This window comes from Sus scrofa, chromosome 9 (assembly GCF_000003025.6).
Source record: "Sus scrofa isolate TJ Tabasco breed Duroc chromosome 9, Sscrofa11.1, whole genome shotgun sequence".
NCBI lineage: Eukaryota > Metazoa > Chordata > Mammalia > Artiodactyla > Suidae > Sus > Sus scrofa.
In genome coordinates this window covers 131,405,792-131,430,554 of record NC_010451.4, presented here as the reverse complement: position 1 = coordinate 131,430,554, position 24,763 = coordinate 131,405,792, and the positions used below count along the sequence as shown (strand labels likewise).

Sequence of the window (24,763 nt, the reverse complement as noted above, 5' to 3'; positions counted from 1 at the left end):
CCTCAGCAGCAAAGTTGAGTAACTGACATACCTTAGACTGAATGGGACAATCTGAAAAGACGACATCCTATAGGAGCATTCATATCCAGCATCCTAATTAATAACTTAACTAATTAACATTTAAGATTTCTTCAGAGGTGGTTTTTCAACAAGGTTTGGCACTTTTTATTCTAAAGCATGAACATACTAGATAGACCTCCGGAGCAGAATGCCTTTGGCAACATTCAATTTTCCATCTATGAAACTGAAGCATAGGAGTTCCCGTCGTGGCTCAGCGGTTAACGAACCCGACTAGGAACCATGAGGTTGTGGGTTTGATCCCTGGCCTTGCTCAGTGGGTTAAGGATCCGGCGTTGCCGTGAGCTGTGGTGTAGGTCACAGACATGGCTCAGATCCTGCATTGCTGTGGCTATGGTGCAGGCCAGTGTCTACAGCTCCGATTCAACCCCTAGCCTGGGAACTTCCATGTGCCACAGAAGCGGCCCTAGAAAAGGCAAAAAGACAAAAGAAAAGAAAATTAAAGGAAAGAAAAGAAAAAGAAACTGAAGCATAGGGAAAGGGGGAAAAAAGCTACTTAAGCCCACCCTCTCTTGATATAATGGTAAGAGATAAAACACATAATCCACACAAAGCCTAATACACCCCCCTAGACTCTTTTCTGGGGACATCTGTCATCAACCCCCGCCTATGTTTGCTTCTCCAGACTCAGTTGTGGCCTTCAAAAAAAGTCATTCCTACATTTGACTGACCTCTTGACTATGTTCCGCTATGACTAGACCCTCTAAAAGTATTCTACCTATAGGAAGACCACTTAAAATGCATATACTAAAATATTCTATACTTACATGAAACAAACTGATCAGATGGTCAAAGGGCAGTGGCTTGACGAGTAGATGCTTCAGAGACTAAAATATGCAAATCATGCCAAGACCACTTTCCAAGCAGGTGGCAAAAGAAAGTGTCTATATTCAGCAAGGAAGAAACACCCCGAGAAAATATGCTAAAAAATACACTGCAGCCTTGATGTGGCCATAAGACAGCTAACTTTAACTTCAATCAACAGCACCATCCTCCTTACGATCTCAAGGTCAATGCCCAATTATTTTTTTCCAATTTCTCATCATGCTAACACTTATACACAAATATTCCACAAACACACACACAAGCACAAATGCTTCCGTAATTTCATTCTTTATAAGTAGAATGAACTTCTAGAACTTGTATCGAAAAATACCATGAGCTCATTTAAAACAAGCAAACTCAGGTATACCATACCGAGAACAAAGCCACTATACCAAACAGCATGTTTGCGGAAGCTCAAACTATACTGAGCCAAGCAATCCTGTGACAGCAGTGCGGTTCAGGTAAGAATTCAGCAACAAAGAAGAAAACTTCATTTTTACTTCTTTTTTTCTCTCTCCTTACTGCTACCACCAAATCCTAAAAAAGGACTAGAAGTTCATCTATTGCATCTAAACAGCATTGGAATCTCAACAAAACACATAGCAGAGAAGCAATGCATACACTATTCCAGGGCTTGGGGCTTACAGAATAAATGGCATTGCCAGAAGGAGAAAAGGCTGCATCTGGGGCAACTGACAGCACTGTGACCTAGCAAGAGACCGGCAGACTCCATAAAAGCTGTGTGCTGTCAGTGCCCTCATGTGTGTGCATAAAATCTGCAGATGTAGCCTGGGCAAGAAAGAAGGAGACAGAAAATTTCTGCGCTGCCCGGCCCCAAAAATACCCTTCTGGCTCTTCCAAGGTAAAACCTACAGACTCCACTGACCGCAGCATCTGTGGCACCATCTCTAAGGAGCTTATCGGTTATAAAATTCCACGATAAAGCCTCCACGTCTAAGACAAGTGCCAGAAACCTCAATGCTTTTTTCATTATCCTAACTCTTAGAGGAAAAAAGTCAAATAAATATAATAAACAATGCACAGTTTGCACAGCAGGGGCACAAGTTCTCAAAGCATATAAGGCTTATACACAGAAAATAAACACTACTTCTCATTCAGTTCTTTAAAAAAAAGTCCACCTCAGAATAGCAGTACTCCTGCAGAAGTAAAAATCTACTTAAGACACTCAGAAAATAAATTAGCTTAACAGGGATGAAACAATTTCTTACACCTAATATTCTAATATAGAATTATAACATATAGATTCTAGTAAACAAAAGAAGCATATGCAACAGAAAAGAGAGCCATTTTTTTTGCTTGGCTTCAAATGTGAACCCAGTACAACACACCACTAAATAAAAAAATGTATTAAACTATCTTAGGACAACTTACCATTTAGACATTTCTAAATGCCCAATGATTACTGGCTAAATATCTTACTTCTTCATTTTATAAGCCCTGTAGTCCTATAAAACGCACTCCTATTCCTTTAAGAGCGCTTTCACAGATCAGTTTTAGCAGATGTCAATCATCTTAAAACATTATTAAAGAACTTGTCCATATATAATTATGAAATTATACCTCTGAAAATATCATCCTTCCTAAATTAGGATTCTGCAAAAAAAAAAAAAAAAGCTCAATAGCATTGTTTGCTATTTATTTTTTCAATAGTTAAAGCATCAGAGCATCTTCTACCGGAAGCGTAATACAGATACACAGATATAGATACACCAGATGCGTGTATGCGCATATACATACATACATATATCACAATCGTGGTTCCTGACTTAAGCATAACATCTCTCACCTGTATATCCAGCAGACCATCCCCAGGAAGCCACCATTCCTAAAAGCCATTTGTACATGATGCCTTCAATATACCAGAACCGCTTACTGTCCAGCATTCGAAGGGGTTGAAGCACAATTACATAGCAGACGTAGGATGAAATAGCAACCACGTTGTTGGCGACCATGAAGGCAAACCTCATCAGGGCTTTCACCAAGATCCAGCCCAGCCACGGAGCTTCCTCCAAAGTCACAGCCATTCTCACATTGGGGTCTGTCCGGTCTTTCTGAGGCGAAAAGAAAATTCGTTTAAAAAGGACGATGGATTAAACACATCTAAATAGTCACTGACAGAGACATCACCTCCGGCAGAAAAATAAATGGGGAAAAAAAGGAAGCTCGAAGCTTTGCCAGTGTGGTACCTCGGGGATTTGTCCGGGAAATTCCAGACGGGCAAAGTGAGCGAGGGAGGAGGAGCGGCACAAGGTCAAGGGAGCTGTTCACCGAGGCACAGGCTATGTCATAATATATTTAGCAAATGATAACACTATTCCCACCAACTAATCGGTGGCCAGCTCCGCAACCGCGTCGGACTGCAGTCTTCGGTTGGACTTCAAGGAAGAAAAACAGACCCACTGGCCTCACACGCCGTCAGTAGCTCCAAACGGACGACCCGGGCGAAAAGGACTGAAACAGAACCTCTGGATCAGATCTCCCAGATACCGCGACCTCGGTACCCTCGCCACCACCCTTCCTGCACTGATTCATTCCTTCAAAAGGTCTCTCGAATTAGCAAAAAGAGTTACGCGAGAATTTTTCATTTGCGGCACATCGGGTCTTGTGTTCTTCTTTTATTTAAAAAAAAAAAAAGAAGAAGAAGAAGAAGAGAGAACAGGCCAGAAAAGAGGGCAAAGGGGTGAGAGGAAGATCGTGGGCGATAATAAGGCGAAAAGGAGGAAGGACAGGAGGAGGGGGAGGGGAGCAATAGCCGGAGGCGGCGGCGGCCAAGGGCCAGGGATGGGAGCGCAGCCCGGGACCCGAGGGCAGGGAAGCGGGGATGATGAAAGAAGCGGGGAAGAGGCGACAGCCCCGCTCGGGGGGCGGGTGGAGCCCGCAGCGGTTTCCGCGGCAGTGGAAGGCTCGGGGCAGCGGTCTCGGCCCGCGTCCCGGGCTCACCTCGGCGGGCGCGGGCGGCGGGCGCTGGAGCGCGGCGGCCGGCGGGGCCGGGGGTCGGCGGCCCGGGGCGCGGGGCTGCGCGGCGGCGGCGGCGGCGGCGGCGGCGGGTGTCCCCGGCCGAGGGGTCGCGGTCATGGACGCGGCGGCGGTCGAGGCGCGGCGCGGCGCGAGCGGGCGCGCGGGCGCCCTACTCCCCTCGCGGCTGCCTGCGGACAGAGGGACGGCGGGGACTCAGAGGCCGGACCTGTCACCGGGGCGGGTCCCGGGGAGGCGGGCGGATGCCCCGCGCCCCCGCCTCCTCCCCGGGGCCTACCGCGCCCTCACCCCTCACGCCGCCGCCGCCGCCTCCCCGGGCCGCGCGGCGACACCCTCCCCGCCCCCCAGCGCCTCCCGGGCCCGGCCCGCCGCAGCCCCGGGGCCTGCGCCCGCCGAGCCGGGGGTTACCTCGGGCCGGCCCGGCCCCGGCCGGGGCCACGGGGGCCAGAGGAGCCGGAAGAGTGCATGGCCGGCGGAAGGGCGAGGAGGCGGCGGGGCCCGGCCCCGCTCCCGCTGCGGCGCGGCCCGCGCCCGGTCCCCGGCGGCGCCGACACTCGCTCCCCAGCGCCCGGCCTCGTTCGCCGGGCTGGCGGGGAGGGGCGACGGGGAGGAAGCGGCGGGAGTCGGGACTGCGGCACAGCCGCCCCCAGAGCGCCCTCTAATGAAGGCGCGGCCGCCGCCGCCGCCAGCGCCCGGGATCCCGCTGGTCCGCGGGTCGAGGCCCTTGGGGCTGCCCGGCCCTGGCACCGAGGAAGGAGGCCGCTCGGAAAGATCCAGGAATGAGCACCAACCCTCACGCCACGCGAGGAGCGACTGGATCAAGCCGAGAGCCGCGTTTCATTGTCAGGGCTCTGTCTCCAGGCAAACCGATCGCTCCCAAACTGGGAAGCTGTCTCCTTGAAGACTGAATGTCCTCTTTTCCCTCCTAGTGAAACCCAGCTGCGCTCATGGCTTATTTCCGAATCTCTCTGGAGTATGAAGGTCTAGAGCTTAAAATCAATTCACTTTAAGTGCCAGAATTCTCGTTCCTGGAAAGCACCTGGAACATTCATGACAATTCCAATTCTCCATCCATCCTCCCACCCCCTTCCTGGCAAAAAAGAAATGCAGTGGCAATGAGTGATCTACACAGAGACTGAAATTTAGTCAGTCAAGGAGAGAAAAGCATGTGGGCAGTGCCTGTCATTGAGTAAGTGCTCAAAAATTCGTGGCCATAGGTACCCCTGGACAGGCCTAGGCACTCCTAGAACACTGCAACTGCGTTGTTTCAAAGGTTGGGCCGCCAGAAAGAAAACAGAGAAATAGCCCGATGACCTGCCCACCTGAACATTCTCACATGTTCTACCTAAATTTCAGTTTAAAAATACACTTATAGGAGTTCCCGTTGTGGCTCGGTGGTTAACGAATCTGACTAGGAACCATGAGGTTGAGGGTTCGGTCCCTGGCCTCGATCAGTGGGTTAAAGGTCCGGCGTTGCCTTGGGCTTTGGTATAGGTCGCAGACATAGCTCAGATCCCCGAGTTGCTGTGGCTGTGGCGTAGGCCAGCGGCTACAGCTCCAATTAGACCCCTAGCCTGGGAACATCCATATGCCGTGAGTGCGGCCCTAGAGAAGGCAAAAAGATAAAAAAAAAAAAAAAAATACACTTATAAAATCTTGCTATGTCCCTTGATCACATTTGTAAATGCGAGTGGGGGACTATATTTGCAGGCCCCTTGTGAACTGCCATACTTAAATCAGAATGCCTACAAAATGTCTATCACTCACTGCCTTTGCTTTGGACTCTCAGCTACCTCTCTCTCCCTCTCTTTCTAAGTCCATAATTTCAGCTCCTCTGTAGCACTCAGGTGAAGGAAAGAAAATGCAAATGACGTATGAAAGAATATTTTCTATTCCTATTCCATTATGCAATGAGGAAACATGAAAGCACAGAGCCTGGCTTTCTAATTTATTAGATTCCTTCCTCTTTATTATTAATTTGCTTTATTTATATATGTTATTTATCTTTTGCACCAACATTATATTTTAATTGTACAAGGCATAAAAAGGCACAGGCCCTGTCAGAAATCTTTCTGTATAAGTTCAACTGATGTACAGCAATAGAAAAGTTAAATATGGAGTTCCCCTCGTGGCTCAGTGGTTAACAAATCCGACTAGGAACCATGAGGTTGCGGGTTCGATCCCTGGCCTTGCTCAGTGGGTTAAGGATCCAGCGTTGCCATGAGCTGTGGTGTAGGTTGCAAATGCGGCTCGGATCCCAAGTTGCTGTGGCTCTGGTGTAGGCCGGAGGCTACAGCTCCAATTAGACTCCTAGCTTGGGAACCTCCATATGCCATGGGAAGAGCCCTAGAAAAGGCAAAAAGACCAAAAAAAGAAAAAAAAAAAAAAGAAGAAAAGTTAAATATGACCTTTTAGTCCCTTGGATTTCCTCTGAGAATTTAGGTGCCAAGGTAACAGCATCTTTAAATAAATCTCATGAGAGAAATAATATGTGTTGTAGATTATTGTTTAAAATATCTCATTATATTAAGTGGGTAAGAGAGGTGAGACACATATTTCTCCCAAGAATCAAGAGTAAACTCCCCTGAGATTCCATTAGGTCCATTCCACCATTCAGCAGTCCCCACATGTTGGCAAATGCTGGCTGACACCTGGAGGGAGAGAACCTCCAACGTGATCTGTACCTGGTTCCCTGGATCACAGAGCATCTGCCAGAGCACCGGAAACACCAGCACTTGCTGAGATGTAATTAGTACCAATCAGTCATGCCCAGAAAAGGGCCAGAGGTTGGGCAGGACCTTGCCCAGCAGGTGTCAAACCTCAGCATGTTAAAAACATCACTTGGAGTGTCTACCAAACAAAAGATATTCTTAGACTTCATACCAAAAAAATTTAATACTGTAGGTCCAGCGGGGCCTGGGAACCTGCTTTTTTAAAATAGCATAGCCCGCAAACCTGGCTTGAAGAAACTCTGACCTAGACGTATCCTGCAATAATCACATCCTTCTCGTGACCCTTCATGATTTTAAGTTATTTATTGACTGCCTTTTTTTTTAGGGCCACACTTGCAGCATATGAAAGTTCCCAGGCTAGGGGTCAAATCAAAGCTACAGCTGCTGGCCTACACCACAGCCACAGCAATGCAGGATCCAAGCCTCGGCTTTGACCTACACCACAGCTCATGGCAACACCGGATCCTTAACCCACTGAGCCAGGCCAGGGATTGAACCCCTGTCCTCATAGATCTTAGTCGGTTTCATTAACTACTGAGCCACGAAGGGAACTCCGTTAAGTAATTTAATCATATCTGTTCTCATCTGTATTTGTTTGCTAGGGCTGACATAAGAAAATACCAGAGACTGGGTGGCTTGAACAATAGATAGGTATTTTCTCACAGTTCTGGAAGCTGGAAGTCCAAGATTAAGGTGTTGGCAGGGTTTGTTTCTTCTACGCCATCCCGCCTTGGCTTGTGCAAGACCACCCTCTCCCAGTATCTTCAGGTAGTTGTCTGTCTGGGCATGCAGGTGTCCGGGGTCTGTCTCTTTGCGTCCCAATCTCTTCTTGCGAGGTCACCGATCCTTATACCCGTCACACTGGATTAGCACTCACCCTGATGACCCTGTTTAATTCCCTTTTTAAAGTCCTTGTCTCCAAGTGCATCGGCGATTCTAAGCTACTGAGGGTTATGGCTTCAACATGTGAATTTTAGGGGACACAGCTCAGCCCTACGTCATCCTCCTACCACTGCCACCATTTCACGCCACCATTTCAGTAGCTCTGTATGGGGGTTGGGGAAACCCTCGTCTTGATTATTTCAGCTGGTCTCCTCTTGACTGGCTCCAACTTCGTTAGACTTATCGTGAAGCAAAGAACGTGCACCAAGCCATCATGTTCCAGATGTAGGTGGGCCCTGTGTTATTGTCCAGGGTGAATGAAAGGACTTCTCTTTTCAACTTTCTTGTTTTTCTTTTTCTTTTTCTTTTTTGTCTTTTTGTTTGTTTTTGTTTTTGTTTTTTGTCTTTTTGCTATTTTTTGGGGCCACTCCCGTGGCATATGGAGGTTCCCAGGCTAGGGGTTGAATCGGAGCTGTAGCCACTGGCCTACGCCAGAGCCACAGCAAAGCGGGATCCGAGCCGCGTCTGCAACCTACACCACAGCTCACGGCAACGCTGGATCCTTAACCCACTGAGCAAGGGCAGGGACTGAACCCGCCACCCCATGGTTCCTAGTCGGATTTGTTAACCACTGCGCCACGACGGGAACTCCTCTTTTTTTGTCTTTTTAACTTTCTTGATCACAGCAGCACATTTAGTTTCCAGATAATTCAGGGCTTATGATGGATAGGAAACTGCTTGTAGGCCGGCTTCTTCAGGGAACAACTCCAGAGGACACTTGGATTTGTTGCTTATATTTCCGTGTTCATTTAAATACATATGTTTTGTATTTTTTTACCTTACATATAATACTTTTCCCTTGCCTATACTTTTCTTGCCCTGCCACCTTTCAACTTACTATGGCTGCCTCCTGAGATTTTTCTCTAGCTTATTTCCACAGTGCCACTCAGCAGACAGACATATAAATACTCTCAACAGCTGACCAGTAGGTTGGGATGGCCAATCTTCAGGGCAGTAAAGTGTAGAAAGCAAGGACCTTCTTCAATGACTAACCAGCTTCCAGTCCTCCTGCCTGCTGCCTTAGAACCATGTTTATCAAAACACAAACATTAAGCCAAGAATTCTGCAGCCTTCCTACAGTACACCCCAATGGGGGAGGAGGCAAACCAAGAGACCCCACTCTATAACCCCAAGAGGAGCAGTTTCAAGGTTCTAAAGCCTACATTTGAACCACAAGAGGATGGTCCTTTAAAAGAGAAATATGACTCCTCATATATCCAGGAGTTGCCAGACATTTTAAAACAATCTAACCACAATACCTGAGAAGGTTTAATTCCATCCATCTGGTCCACATACACAACAAATTAGGTTATAACCAGGGAGCAGCTCTCTTGGGCAGAGAATCCTCCTGGGCCCTCTCCTTTTCCTAGTGGCAATTATAAAAACATTTCACCTACCTGTGCTGGTTTCTGCACTAAAGCTCCAATGAAGTACTTCCTCCCTGGGGGAAACCCCATCAGCAGTTTTGTGAAGTACAGGGACTTGACACAGGACCCCCCACGCCACTAGAAACAGTTGCAACCTAGATATGAGTACCCGAAGGGGGCCACGCATCCTGACTGTTGTCAGCTTTAACTTCAAACACAAAGGGACATACATATATATCTAAATATAGTACATATTTTTCTTCGATATTATTATTCACAATCAGTTTGCATAAAATGTTAGGGCTGAGAACCTTCTACTTTTTTAGACAAGATCCGATCACAGCTTTATTTAAGTCATTTCGGCAGTTCCGGTTTTTCTTTTTTTGGCCACAGCCATGGCATGTAAAAGTTTCCAGGCCAGAGATCAAACCTGCGCCATAGCAGTGGCTTGAGCTGCTGCTGTGATCCTCAACCCACTGCACCACAAGGGAACTACTCACTCCATCAGCAATTCATTTTATTAACAGGCTTGATCCTAAACCTCGCTGTGAAGTAAACAATTCTCTCTTATGTCCCTCTCCTCTCTGACTAATTTCCTTTGCCCCCACGTGATACTAAAATGGTTCCTAATTTCCAAGGGGCACTGAAGACCCCAACAGACAATTTTCTAAGCTATCACCTGCTTTCTCACCTGTCCAATATTACTTTTTTTTTTAGTTCAGCCCTGTCTTTCCTGCCTCCTGGGGTAAACGAATCCCTGCTGAGCTGCTAATGGTGAAAGTATTAACATTTATAAAGGACTTCCTTAAAAAGCCGAGCTGTTGGTAGAGTCTCAGGTAGCAGAGAAGAGTTCTTGCAGGAGAGGCTAGTTCAGCAAAAGCTCCTTTGCCGCCAGCGCCTAGAAAGTCACACCGTACCCCTAAGAATAAGACAAATTCAGATTTAAAACTGTCTTTTCCTAACATAAGAACTAAAAAATAACATGCTTATATTAAAATAGCTGACATTAAGTGAGCTCTTTCAGCATTGCAGGCCCGTTCTCAGTGCTTGCTTTTTATGCATCAACTCATTCATTCCTCACAAAGACCTTCCAAGGACCACGTTTTACAGGTGGGGCGATGAAGTGATCTGCCCAAAGTCGCTCAGCTAGCAAGTGGCGGGGCTGTGCCTCTCCCTTCTCCTGACCACACGCTACGGCACCTCCTTGGAGAGACTGGAAGACCACCCTCCACTGAGCGGGTGAGAGAGAGATGGAGAGGACTTTTCCCAGGAAGCTGCTCTTCTTCAGTGTCATCTCTCACCACCCCTTCTCATCCTTCCCCGTCCCTCATGATGGCCACACCGAAGCACTCGCTGTCCTCAAAGGATGCGCTGTGCAACTGCACACAGTCAAGCTCACACATTTTTTTGTTCAAGCTTTTCCCTTCTCTGTGTCTTTTTGATCCTTTTCATCCCTCGTGGTCCAGCTATCAAAGGATAGCCCCCACCTCCCACCCCCACCACCAGAATTCATTCTTTTTCTTTTTCTTTTTGTCTTTTCAGGGCTGCACCCGCGGCATATGGAGGTTCCCAGGCTAGGCTTCCAATCAGAGCCACAGCAACACCAGATCCGAGCTGCGTCTGTGACCCACACCACAGCTCATGGCAACACCGGATCCTTAACCCACTGAGCAAGGCCAGGGATCGAACCCACAACCTCATGGTTCCTAGTCGGATTCGTTTCCGCTGCACCATGACGGGAACTCCTCATTCTTTTTCTACGTACATTTTTTTTTTCTTTTTGGCTGCACCTGAGGCATGTGGAACTTCCCAGGCCAGGGATCAAACCTGTGGCACAGCATCAACCCAAGCTGCCGCAGTTATAACACTAGATCCTTAACCTGCTGAGCCACCAGGGAACTCCTCCTCCTTGTGTATTCTTATCTCCCAGTGCTCACCATATTGTAACAGGCTCAGGTGTTTTATATCTCAGGCTCTCTGCTGAGAGTGAAGGTTCCGTATCACTTGTCCTTCTTGCTCTTTTTCCCAGTGTCTAGCTTAGTGCCTTGTATTTGGTAGGAAACAGATTTTTGAAGTCTAATTTATCCAGACGAAATAGTCTCTTTTCATTTTGTAAGGTGACAATAGGAAACTTTGAATGGTAACATCATCCTTAGCATCGTTCAAGCCATAGCCGGAAGCAATAATGTTAATACTTCATCTTAAAATTTATTTCAACTTTTAAAAAATGTTTCAGCCGCTAAAAGTACCTCAGCTGAATCATTAATTGTACAAAATAATATTACCTTTTTACTATGAGAATATTTTCCTTCCTTCCTTCTCAAGCTATCGTTTACTCCCAATCCATCCTAGATGATGCGGTTGTAGTATTTTTCTTAAAATACCATTTTTTGACGTTCTATTGTCCTGCTCAGGTTTTGACATTGTTTCTCCATGTCCCAGCAAGTCAAATCATATCTCTGGTTTACTTTAGGACCTCGACACTGGATTCCTCACTCGTTATCTCAGTTTATCAAGCCATGGGCCAGGCACACTGCTGTGTCTCAATGACCAAGCCTAATGCTCTAGAACAGCAGACGGGTGGCCTCCACACTGGTTTACCCTCAACTGTTGTCACCATTTTCAATGCGTGCGTGAAATGAACGGCTGGGAAACACTGTCTAACGGACTTCAGTCCTCATCTACTGCCCAACCAGCCTTGACTGTTGACTACTTTCTAACACACGCACGCCCTAGCTTTGCTTTGGTTAATCCCCTACCTGCAGTGCCATCTTTCCTTCTCTCTGGCCATCTCTGAACGACCATGGGAAGCCTGCCTTCTTGTCCAGGGCTCCAGAGTCCCTTCTCTGAACAACAACTGCATTGTTAGGGAGAACCCCACAGATTTGATTTAATTCGTCACTTTTACCCATTCTTTCTGCATTCTTGTTGCAGGGGAGAACCACAATGAACTGCCTGATTATGAGCCTGCATCACAAGGAGATCTCAGCGTATAAACTGTTCAGATTGAGAGGCTGCAGGTGCACAGTTTCAGGGTACCGCATTCCGGCTCCAAGCAAGTTCCGGCTCCTCCTTCTCACCTGTTTACCTGCTGGTCCTTCAAAAGCTTGATCCTTCAATCATTCCGTCCTTGCACGCTTCGCCCATACTCTAAAGCCAGATTCACTTTTTTTTTTTTTTTTTTTAACCTACACCACAGCTCAGCTTACGGCAACGCCGGATCCTTAACCCACTAAGCAAGGGCAGGGACCAAACCCGCAACCTCATGGTTCCTAGTCAGATTTGTTAACCACTGCGCCACGACGGGAACTCCCAAATTCACTTTCTTCAGCCTCCTCTAGCCTCTCGGAAAAGTTAGGTCTTTTTAGAGTCCTGGATTCTCCTTCGTTTCCAGTCAAAACTGCTCTCCTCACAGTTACCTGAATTCCAGTCTGGCAATTTCCCTGAACTCTGTCCACAGAATTTTCCAGCACTAACTTCTTTCTGCGAAGACTACCCCATCCTCTTTGAACTAGCTTCTTTTCCCTTGCCTCTGCCCTCGCTTTTATCCTCAGGAGATTCCATGGAACCTCATAGCTTTCTCTCTCAGTCCAAGTCTTACCCCTGACTTGTTCTAGAAGCTTTTAACTCATAACTATCCTCCATTTCTAGGTTTTACCACAATTAAAAAAATATATGTGTGTGACTGGGCCAATTTGCTGTATAGTAGAAATGGACAGGAAACTGTTAACCAACTATAATGGAAAAAATAAAAATCATTAAAAAAAAAAAACCCACTAGGAGTTCCCATCGTGGCTCAGTCGTTAACAGATCCGACTAGGAACCGTGAGGTTTCGGATTCAATCCCTGGCCTCGCTCAGTGGGTTAAGGATCTGGTGTTGCCGTGAGCTGTGGTGTAGGTTGCAGACGCAGCTCAGATCTGGTGTGGCTGTGGCTGTGGTGTAGGCCAGCAGCTGCTGCTGGATTAGACCCCTAGCCTGGGAACCTCCATATGCTGCGGGTACAGCCCTAGAAAAGACAAAAAGACAAAAAAAAAAAAAAAAGAGAGAGAGAGAGGAAAAAACCCACTGGGGCATCTTTGTTCTGGTGTTGGGGTGGTGAAATTTAGTGATATGTGATAAGAAAGAGGAAATCCCCTGTGGAAAAGGAACACAGGATTAATTCCACTTATGAACAGAGGAAAGAAGGTGTGGGGAAATTACCTGCCTTTTTTTATCACAGAGTGTGTCAGAAACAGATTTTTGTTTGTTTTTGTTTTTTAGGGCCACACCCATGTCATATAGAGGTTCCCAGGCTAGGGGTCTAATGGGAGCGGGCCTACACCACGGCCACAACAGTGCGGGATCCTAGCCGCATCTTCGACCTACATCACAGCTCAGGGCAACGCTGGATCCCCTACCCACTAATCGAGGCCAGGAATAGAATCCGAATCCTCATGGATACCAGTCGAATTCCTTTCTGCTGCGCCACAACGGGAACTCCCTGCTGTGGCCTTAAGGCGACCAGCTCCTCCTGGTTCACCCAGACTTTCATCGTTTTAGCACCTGAAGTCCCAGAGCTCAAGAAACTTCTCAATCCTAACCAATGGCTGGTGACCCTCTAAGGTCTCCCGGGTCCCCGTGCAGTCCTTAGCCAGTTTACAGCGGTCCAGCTTCCCGGCCCAGCCCATCTTTCCTCGGCTATACCTGCTCCATCAGAGGTTAACAAGCCATTCCGGGCCCATGGCATGTTTAATGGTTCCTGCAAAGTGTCCGCCTTTCCTTACCTGGACTAGCTTTCCCTCTCTTATCCGAGCCTTCTGCAGTGCAGCGTGGCTCTTTCCGTGGTTCTCATCAGCGTAAATCATAAGGAGTTTGAGCAGAAATGTTTACCCTGCTCCCTTTCCTTCAACTGTGTGTTCAAGGTTAATTTGTTGCCTTGCAGTGGGCCGAGACTCTGCTGTAACGAAGATCTCTCTCTCCAGCAACTCGCAGTCAACAAATCTCTTGCGCGCGCACGCATGCACGCACGCATGCGCGCGCACCCGACTGGGTGTTAAAATAACCCCCTGGGGTAGGCTGATACTTACTGGATGAAAGTAAGAAGGGCAAGGAAAGAATTTCCTTACAAGTGGTTTTCTCTTGAAATAGCTTCAAGAACCAGTTTATAAAACATACTTTCAAATCCTTTGTTTACCTTGGTCTTCACAGCATAAACTCAAGTGGAGATGTAAATTATTTGGAATCAGTCGCTGGCAACCATACAGCCTGGAGAAACCCCAGAGTGTGGAGGGGGGCGGTGGGGGGCGATGGGGGTGGGTGGATCCCAGCTCCTTCTTCCCAATAGAACCAGCAGCAGTTCTGTCACCCCAAAGCTGGCAGGTCCTGCCTCTCCACTTCCTCTCACCCAAAATATTATTTCTATGCGGAAGCGCAAGCTTACATTCTCTTTAAATAAAACCTGATTGTAAATTGGGGACCATCAACACCGAATCCTTCGCTCCTTGGTTTCCCATTGTATAGGCTTCTAGGCACATGCTCCCATTTTAAGTGCTGTGAATTAAACAAAGCTGTGAGCAAAAGGGTGAGGCTAAAATGCTGCCGCTTTAAGTGTGGGATATTTAAGGTTTGGAGCCATTCAAGCTATAGTAATTCTATAGTTTAAGTTCTTCCATGAGGTTTTGATAAAGTTTCAACAACTCCCTATCACGTTGAATTGAATGACATTCTTCCAAAAAGGCACCTACTGTACTTGCGTTTCGAAACGTGCAGCATCATGAGAATCACCTGCAGTTCTTTTAAACCGGAGAATTTCGTGTATGACATCGTCCCCAGGAGAGCTTGATAAAATGTGGATTCCTGGGCCCCATCCCAGAGATTCTGATTCACTGGGTCTGGGGTGGGGCACGGGAAGTGTAGCATTAAAAAGCATCCTCAGATGATCCGAGGCAGGTGCTCTGAAGATCTCTCTAGCCTTGCTATTTACTGTGTGGTCTGCCAACATCCGGTGTCGCCTAGGATGGATTACAAATGTCGAATCTCAGGCTCCACCCCAGATCTTCTGACTCCGAATCTGCATGTAATAAGATCCCCAGGTGGTTTGTGTGTACAGAAGGTTTGAAAAGCAGTGCACTACAATACAACAAACAACATCACATCAACTCAAAACTTGAAATCAAGTGAGAGCTATCAGTGGGTACCCTGTAGCAAGCCTTCTTCCATGGGGGCTTTTAATACATACTCAGCAAATACACATCAGATGGCTATATTTTCATGGAAGAGGGACCATGGAAGTCTTGGAAGACTTCCCATTGTGCAAGCTAACTTGCGTTAATAAAATTATGAATAAACCAGAAGTCTAGATACGTGTTAGTGTCTGTAAACAAGACTGTTTTGCATATTAATCAAGTATTTACTTACTAGGTGTTTTCCATGTGCCCAGAACTTTGCTTCTCCCATTCTGTTTGGAGGAAAGAAAGAAAATAGAGAGAAGACTTTCAGAAGATAATGAAATGCCTCAATGCGATATGGGCATTTGATGTTCGCAATTGGAGCTCAAAGAAGGGGGAAGTACACTGACTGTAGGAGTCCGTGGAGCCCACGGAGGAGGCGGGCGAGAGGGTCTGTAAAGCCTGGTTGGTGTTATGGAAGCTGACAGATGGCTGCCCAAAGAGGAAAGACAGCAAGGAGAGTAAAACTTAACATGAGCGTGATCTGTCTGGGAGACAGAGATGTGAACGACTCTGTGGTTGCAAAGATTTCAGGGACATGAAGGACTGAAAACAAGAAGATTACATAGGATGAAGCTAAGTTGTAGGCACTTGAAACTCAGAAGTAGAATGTGCCATAGCATGTGTTTGGACAATGCTGATTATTTTTCCCAATCCAATCTTTTTCTCTTGAAAGAAAATAAGACGATTTTTAAAAACATTGCAGTATAGTCAGTAAGAGTTTTTTTTTTTTTTTTTTTTTTTAAAGCTGGGACCAGAGCCAACCAAAACATAGACTACATTTCCCAGCTTCCTTTGCAGGACAGTGTGATCATATGACTATATTTTGTCCAATGAGATATACACAGAAGTATCAGCTGTGACTTCTCTAAAGGAAATTTAAGGGATGAGAACACATTCATCCTTCTTTCACATCTTCCACTTTCCTGTTAACTAAATAGGGATGATGAACCAGAAGTTTGAAGTCACAAGCTGGGCTGAGCAAACAGTGACACAGGAGGAGTCTTGGGACTCGATGATCAGGCCATCCTAACCCCAGACTTTCTTCTGGTCCTTTAACATGAGAAAAATGTAATTCTGTAACTTCCTTAAGTCACTAATACTGTATTTTGACTTTTCTGTCCTGCACAGCCAAACCTGATTCGAATTAATAAAGCATGTAACTGAAAGCCAAAAATGCAAGTGTTTACACATTAGGCACCGTCCTGGTTCCAGGTCACAGCCCTATGACCCTAATAGATGGGTTACCTAATCTCTCTAAGCCTCTGTCTTCTCACATGTGAAATAGGGAGAACATTCCTCAAGGGTGGTTATGAGGAGCAAATTAGATTAACTATATAAAGTATCTAGCAACACTCTTAATAAATGTACTCTCTCTAATTATATACAGGGGCATAGCAACAGACCCATACGGGGCACAGCAATGGCTGTGGAAATTCAGAGGGTATTTACATCTGGAAAATTAGTTTGGCCGTAGTGGACCTCATGGTTTGGAAGGTGAATAGACTAGAAGCAGGGAAATGCTTCAAAAATCTCAAGTTCAGCCTATGGCATGAACAGGGAAACTAAATCAGATATTCCTTGAACCCCCTTCCTGTCGCAGGTACATTCTAGGAGTTAAAGCCACAAACAAAAACACACATGGTTTTTACACTCACAGACCTTACAGCCTGGCATGGAAATCAGATGTTAAACTACAAATGATTAATGATATGACTGTGCTAAGTGCTATGAAGGAAAGAGAAAGTTCTGAGCGCTTGTTAGAGGCACTTAAAATATAGCAAGGTAGGGTTAAGCTGAGAGGCGAAGGATGGACCTGAGTTACTAAGTGAAAAGAAGCAGAAAGTACATCCCATGCAGAGAAATGAAAGGCAAAGGCCCTGAGGGGGGAAGGAGCAGGAGAAGTTCTCATAAATAAGAGAAAGCCAGTGTATGCAGAGTGCTGAGCCCGCGGGAGAGCTTCTCCGAGCTGGCGAGGAAGGCAACAGCCCAATCCCGAAGGGCCTCATAGACCATCATAAAGGATTCTACCCCAGGCATGACTGGGAAGCTGCTGGCAGGTTTTGAGCAGAATCCTAGGACAACCAACCATCCCAGTTTGCCTGGGACTGAGGGATGTAAGACTTTCAGTGCCGAAACTGGCACAGCTCTGGGGAAACCAAGGAGTTGGTGACCTTGGTGATAAAATTTTTCCTAAAGATCACCGTCTGGATGCCAGTGGAAAACTAAGCTTAGGAGGACAGGGATGGCATATTGATAAGACCAGTTAGATTATTGGAATATCCAGGCAAGAGAAGACAGGAGCTAGGGCTGGGGCGGTGGCAGTGACGTTGAGGGGAAGAAGAGGGATCTGAGAGACGTTTAGGAGGTAAAATTGGCAAGATATGGTGAGAGGTTGCAAACACTATTTCCGAGACCACGCGGATTAGCTCGAGTGTGTAAAAGTGACTTCAAAGCCCACATAGGGACCACTCTAATTATATTCTTCTAAGCGCTGAAATACTAGGGGAGACCCACCCACGAGAAGCACCTTAGCCAAAGAACAAACAATCTGGTCTAAGCCTTGGTTTCAAGAATTAAGGGCTACAAAGAAAAAAGTATGGTTCCTTAACTCACTGCCTTTAGGCAAGGGCCATCGCTGTGTTCCCCAAGGCAAACAATCTTCTTTATAGCCTGACAACCATCCCAACCCTCAAAATGAAGCCAGGAACTCTTTCGCCCCCTCTAAAATATTTTTTCTCCTACTTGGAAGTGGTCTCATAGTGGCCCTGAGCTATTTATCTGGGTTTTATGCTTCTGACAGTATTTCCAAACAATCATTTGCTTCTTCTTAGCCCATATTTCTAAACTGAAAATACTTAAGGAAATTATTTACTCATGATGATGACTGTGGTTTTATGATCATTTTACCATTCTTTGCAAGATGTTCCACCTTTGTCGTAGGAAGAGCAAACAGCATGTAGTCTTCAACAATTATTCAACAGTTCTTAATTTTGCCTCTTTTTTGCACCGTGAAACTAATTGGCGGCTTTAAAAATGAAAGGTTAGGATTGTAAGCCAAGCAAACACTGACGAAAAACCCTCGATGTTGTAGAATCAAAATTCACCCTTAAACACAAGCCTGCTTTTTCCCCCTGTTTATATTTAATCAAAAGTTTCTAATAAACCTTCAGGAACTTCATGTATTTTTTTTTTAATCTGTAAAGTGTGTACATGTTTTCTTTACAAAGTAATAATTAGCATATCTTAATATTATTAAACTATACTCTACAGGAAACCGATTATTTTGCTCTGTAGTATTTAGCAGGTTTAACTTAATTTCATTATAAAAACACTAAAAAATAATGTTAAAGAAATAATTCAGAAAATCTTATGGCAGTGACCAGGATGGGTTTGGGTGATTTGGGAGTCAAATGTGTGTGTGGCAGCAGCAGGCATCTGCTATCTTTTAAAGGTAACAATGGGAGTTCCCACCTTGGCGCAGTGGAAACGAATCCGACTAGGAACCATGCATGAGGTTTCAGGTTCGATCCCTGGCCTCGCTCAGCAGGTTAAAGATCCAGCGTTGCTGTGAGCTGTGGTGTAGGTTGAGATGTGACTCGGATCTGGTGTTGCTATGGCTGTGGCATAGGTCAGCGGCTACAGCTTCAATTCGACCCCTAGCTTGGGAACCTCCATATGCTGCAGGTGTGGCCCTAAAAAGACAAAATAAATAACTAAATAAAATATAGGTAGCCATGCATCCGGCCTCCATCCCTGAGGATAGCAGATTCAGCCAAAACAGCTGATGGGCTGCGCCAATGTTTTGGAGCTTCAAGGGAGCCGATTTGGGGATTAGGTAGCGGGACTCACTCTCAGGGTCATCTTGGGACTTTGTCACCACCCAGAACTACTTCCATTATGAAACCTTAAGCTCCATATTCCAGCCTCTGACCACAACCACCCGTTCTTCAGTTTGCTCTTTCCCTCCTGCTGCCCTAAAACTCCCCAATCTTTCCTATTCTCCCTCTCATCTGTCTCCCTGGGCTTCCTTGCCTCCCCTAGTCCTTTCATTGCTCTCACCATTCCCCTCAACTTGCCTTTCCCATAGTCTTTGCATTTCACCTGCCCTATGAAACCAGGGATGGGGTCTGGTCTTACCCACGTTGGGGCTGTTGGGCTCAGCTGAAAAAAAAAAATCACACAACTCTGTAAAGAAGAGCCACAGAACACAAGGTGGCTTCCAGACGCAGCCAGGCCCCCTGAGCCACCTGGAAATCCTTTCATCTTGCCCTTCTCAGCTTCCCGTCCCATTTGTTTTCCTTTCAGATACAATCTCCTCTCTACTTGAAACTTCTGATCTTCATTCTCCCTCCAGCCTCAGTGGAAGGCCTTGGCTCCCTGCCCCTCAACTGCAAACCAGTTTTATGTGTTTTTGATCACCTAGAGAAATTTTATTTCATGTTTCTTAGACACATTAAATAAAAGATTTACTAGGAATTTCCTCATATTTGTGTTACTATTGAAAAACCCTCAAACTTCTGGAGTTCCCTTCATGGCACAGCAGAAACGAATTTGACCAGGAACCATGAGGTTGCAGGTTCGATCCCTGGCCCTGCTCAGTGGGTTAAGGATCCGGCATTGCCATGAGCTGTGGTGTAGGTCGAAGGCTCGGATCCCAAGTTGCTGTGGCTCTGGCGTAGGGCAGCAGCTACAGCTCCAATTCGACCCCTAGCCTGGGAACCTCCATATGCCATGGGTGCAGTCCTAAAAAAAAGACATCAAACTTCTAAGTACTGAAGAGCATCTATTGATCAACTGCTAGTTCTGAGCGGAAAGGAGGAAAAGACAGAGACTTGAAGGTTCCTTTTTTTAACACTTACAAACTTTCATTTTGTATAAGGTTTATAATATTTTAGACATCTGACGTGACCATATCTCCTTTTTTCTTTCTATTTTTAAAAATTAAAGTATAATTGATTTACAAGGTGCCAATTTCTGCCGTACAGCAAAGTGACTCAGTCATACGTATATATACATTCTTTTTCTTGTATCATCCATCATGTTTTATCGCAAGATATTGGATATAGTTCCCTATGATGTACAGTAGGACCTCATTGCTTATCCATTCTAAATGTAGTAGTTTCTATAGACTAACCCCAAACTCCCAGTACCTCCTACTTCCTCTCCCCTATCTCTTGGCAACCACAAGTCTGTTCTCTATGTCTGTGAATCTGTTTCTGTTTTGTAGATAGGTTCATATTTGTGCTGTATTTTAGATTCCACATATGGATGATTCCACTTGGTATTTGTCTTTTTCTTTCTGACTTACTTCACTTAGTTTGAGGATCTCTAACTGCATCCATGTTGCTGCAAATGGCACTATTTCATTTTTTACGGCTGAGTAGTATTCCACTGAGTATATATACACACATCTTCTTAATCCATTCATCTGTCAATGGACATTTAAGTTGTTTCCATGTCTTGGCTATTGTGAATGGTGGTGCAATGAACACAGGGGTGCATATATCTTTCTGAATTATAGTTTTATCCAGATATATGTCCAGGAGTGAGATTGCTGGATCATATGGTAGTTCTATATTTAGTTTTCTGAGGACCCTCCATACTGTTCTTCATAGTGGTTGTACCAATGTACATTCCCACCAACAGTGTAGGAGGGTTCCTTTCTCTCTACAGCTTTTGTTATTTGTAGACGTATTAATGATGGTTGTTATGACTGGTGGGAGGTGGTACCTCATAGTAGTTTTGATTTGCCTTTCTCTAATAATTAGCAGCGTTGAGCAGCTTTTCATGTGCCTATTAGCGATTCCTGTGTCTTTGGAGAAATGTCTATGTAGGTCTTCTGCCTGTTTTTCGACTGGGTTGTTTGTTTTTGGTTGTTGAGTTGTTTGCGTATTTTGGAGATTAAGCCCTTGTCAGTTGCAAGGGTTGCAACTATTTTCTCTATTCCATAGGTTGTTTTTTCATTTTTTTCTATCATTTCCTTTGCTGTGCAAAAGGTTTTACGTTTGATTAGGTCTCATTTGTTTAGTTTTGCTTTTATTTCTATTGCCTTGGAAGACTGACTGACCTAATAAAACATTTGTACAATTTATGTCAGAGAATGCTTTGCCTATGAAGATTCTTTTTATATGCATATAAATGTTGTGATATATATCAATGAATAGATATATATCCATATATATAACAGCTTTATATCTATAGTCATATACATAGCAGCTTTATTGACATACAATTCACATACTAGACAGTTCACCTGTTGAAAGTATACAGTACAGGAGTTCCTGTCATGGCTCAGCAGTAACAAACCCAACTAGCATCCATGAGGACCCGGGTGTGATCCCTGGCCTTGCTGAGTGGACTAAGGACCTGGCATTGCTGTGAACTGTGGTGTAGACTGGCAGCTGCAGCTCCAATTTGACCCCTCGCCTGGGAACTTCCATATGCTGTGGGTGTGGTCCTAAAAAGACCCCCCCCAAAAAGCACAGTTCAATGGCTTTGAAGTACATTTACACGGTTGTGCAGCTGTCACCAAAATCAATTTTAGAACATGTTAACCATCCCAACAAGAAACCCTGCACCCACTAGAAGTCATTCCCCATTTCCTCCCAAATTCCCCAGCCCTGAGAGCTACTCTCCTATGTCTGTCTCTACAGATTTGCCTCCTCTAGACGGTTCTTATGAATGGAATCACACAATTGGTGGCCTTTTGTGTTTAAATTTGTCACTGAGCATAATGTTTTCAAGTTGCATCCATGTTGTAGAATGTATTGGAACTCACTTCTTTTTATTGCTAAATAATATTCCATTGTCTAGACATACCACTTTTTTTTCATCAGTTCATTAGTTGGTAGACGTTTGGGTTGTTTCTGCTTTTGGCTGTCATGAATCATGCTGCTATGAACAGTCTTATACAAGTTTTACATGGATGTATTTTTCAATTTTCTTGGATATATACTTAGGAGTGGAATTTCTGGGTCATGTGATAACTCTGTGTTTAACATTTTGATGCTCTGTCAAACTGTTTTCCAAAATAGCTGCACCCTTTTGCATTCTCACTAGCAACGCATCAGTGTTCGGATTTCTCCACATTCTATCTTCCCTCTTCATAACTAATGTGTGTGAAGTGGAAGCTCATTGTGGTTTTGTTTTGCAATTTCCTGACGGTTAATGATGTTAGGTATATATTCATGTGCTTATTGGCCATTCGTCTATTTTCTTTGGAGAAACACCTATTCAGATACTTTGTCCCTTTAAAATCAGGTCATTTGTCCCTTTACTGCTAAATTTTAAAAGTACTTTATATATTCCAAATGCAAGTCCCTTATCAGATATATGATTTGCAAATATTTCCTTTCATTCTATGGATTTTCTTTTTACTTACTTTTTTTTTTTTTCCTCTTTTCCCTTTTTTTTTCCTTTGTATGGCTGCACCTGCAGCATATGGAAGTTCTCAGGCTAAGGGTCTAGTTGGAGCTACAGATGCTGGCCTATGCCACAGCCACAGCAACACCAGATCCAAGCCACATTTGCAACGTAGGCCAAAGTTTGCAGCAACATTGCATCTTCAACCCATTGAGCAAGGCCAGGGATTGAACCTGCATTTTCACAAACACCATGTCAGGTTCTTAACCCACTGAGCCACAACAGGAACTCCCCTCTTTTCACTTTTTTTTTTTTTTGTCTTTTTGCTGTTTCTTGGGCTGCTCCCACAGCATATGGAAGTTCCCAAGCTAGGGGTCGAATCAGAGCTGTAGCTGCCAGCCTATACCACAGCCACAGCAACGCAGGATCTGAGCTGCATCTGCACCTACACCACAGCTCACGGCAATGCTGGATCCTTAACCCACTAAGCAAGGCCAGGGATCGAACCTAAAACTCATAGTTCCTACTCGGATTCGTTAACCACTGAGCCACAACGGGAACGCTTCTTTTTACTTTCTTGATGACAGAGCACAAATTTTTTAAAATTTGGTATCAAATGAAAAAAAAATTTGATGATGTCCAATTTATCTATTTTTTCTTTTGTTGCTTGTGCTCTTGGTGTCATGTCTAAGAAACTATTGCCTAATCTAAAATCACAAAGATTTACACCTTTTTTTTCTTCTAAGAGTTTAAGTTTTAGGTCCTGAATTTTTAGTTAATTTTTATATATGGTGTGCGGCGCTCTTTCGCATGTAGCTATCCATTTGTTCCAAATGATTCTTCTTCCGCTGGGAGGTCTTAGCACCCTTGTCATATCAATTGACCATAAATGTGCTGATGTACTTTTGGACTTTTTTTTTTTTTGTCTTTTTGCTATTTCTTGGGCCGCTCCCGCGGCATATGGAGGTTCCCAGGCTAGGGGTCCAATCGGAGCTGTAGCCACCGGCCTACACCAGAGCCACAGCAACGCAAGATCCGCGTCTGCAACCTACACCACAGCTCACGGCACCGCCGGATCGTTAACCCACTGAGCGAGGGCAGGGACCGAACCCGCAACCTCATGGTTCCTAGTCGGATTCGTTAACACTGCTCCACAACAGGAAATCCTGGACTTTCAATTCTATCCATTGATCTGTATGTTTCTACTTACGCCAGTACCATACTGTCTTAATTACTGTAGCTTTGCAGTAAGTTTCCAACTGGGAAGTGAACCCACCATCTTTGCTCTTCTTTTTCAAGATTGTTTTGACTATTTAGAGTCCCTTAAAGTTCCTTATGAATTTTAGAATCAGCATGTTGATTTCTGCAAAGAAGCCAGCTGAGGTTTTGACAAGAATTGTGTTGCAAATGTCATTCCCTGGGAAGTACTGCCATCTAACAACATGGTCTTTTTCATTTGCTTCTGTCTTCTTTAATTTCTCTCAACAACATTTTTACAGTTTTCACAGTATTGGATTTACACGTCTCATATTAAGTTTATTCCTAATTAATCTTCTTGATAATGTTGTAAATAGAATTGATTTCCTCATTTCATTTTGAGATTTTTCTTTGCAAGTATGTAGAAAATGTGATTTTGCATATTAATCTTATAGCTTACAACCTTACTTATTAACTGTTTTTATAGTTATTAAACTATTAAACTTATTAATAGTTTTTTAAAGTGGACTCCTTAGGATTTTCTACGTATAAATCATGTCATCGACCACCTGAAAGTTTTCAAAGACAGCAGCAACCACACTGTGATGGGGCACAGCTGGGGGGTGGTTCTTCCGTCCTTTCTAAATAGTGATGTGTTTTTTTGCTGAAAGCTTTTCCCTTTTTCTGGCTAGAAAGGACGACTCTCTCAATAACAAAATTCACTCCTGATTCTTTATACATTACATTTCAGCCTGATGCAGCTGAAAAATCAGTCCATTTTGCATTTTAACCCAAGCATTGCACTTAACCTACATTATGAGATCATGATTCCAAAATGGTGTCAGTATTGATCTCTTTCATTCAGAAGACAATATAGTTTAATGGAAAGACCTCAGCCTCTGGAGTTGGAAGACGGGTTTCCAGTCCAGCTCTGTCCATTTCAGCAGTGAGACTTAATGCCTGCCCAACTCATTTCACAGGTTGTTGTTAAGAATCCAGGGAACTACTTCTTCAGGCTTCCTTGCATGAGCTGGCGATTGCCTCTGAAGAGG

At 44.9% G+C, this 24,763-nt stretch overlaps 1 protein-coding gene across 4 annotated transcripts in view; it reads right to left on the bottom strand.

Moving 5' to 3' along the window:
• LPGAT1 (lysophosphatidylglycerol acyltransferase 1) overlaps positions 1 to 24,763 on the bottom strand; it is a 122,305-nt gene that overhangs the window by 75,434 nt on the left and 22,108 nt on the right. The window contains exons 1-2 of one of the 4 annotated variants that reach the window (XM_021063861.1): positions 3,865 to 3,921; positions 2,711 to 2,975 (exon numbers count right to left, since the gene is read on the bottom strand). In XM_021063861.1, coding sequence (XP_020919520.1) covers positions 2,711 to 2,948 — 238 coding nt within the window. In that variant the 5' untranslated portion in view covers positions 2,949 to 2,975; positions 3,865 to 3,921. Of the gene's footprint in view, positions 1 to 2,710; positions 2,976 to 3,110; positions 3,212 to 3,245; positions 3,785 to 3,864; positions 3,922 to 24,763 lie in introns of those variants that run through there. The other 3 variants (XM_013979974.2, XM_013979975.2, XM_003357598.5) reach the window with 3 other exon arrangements.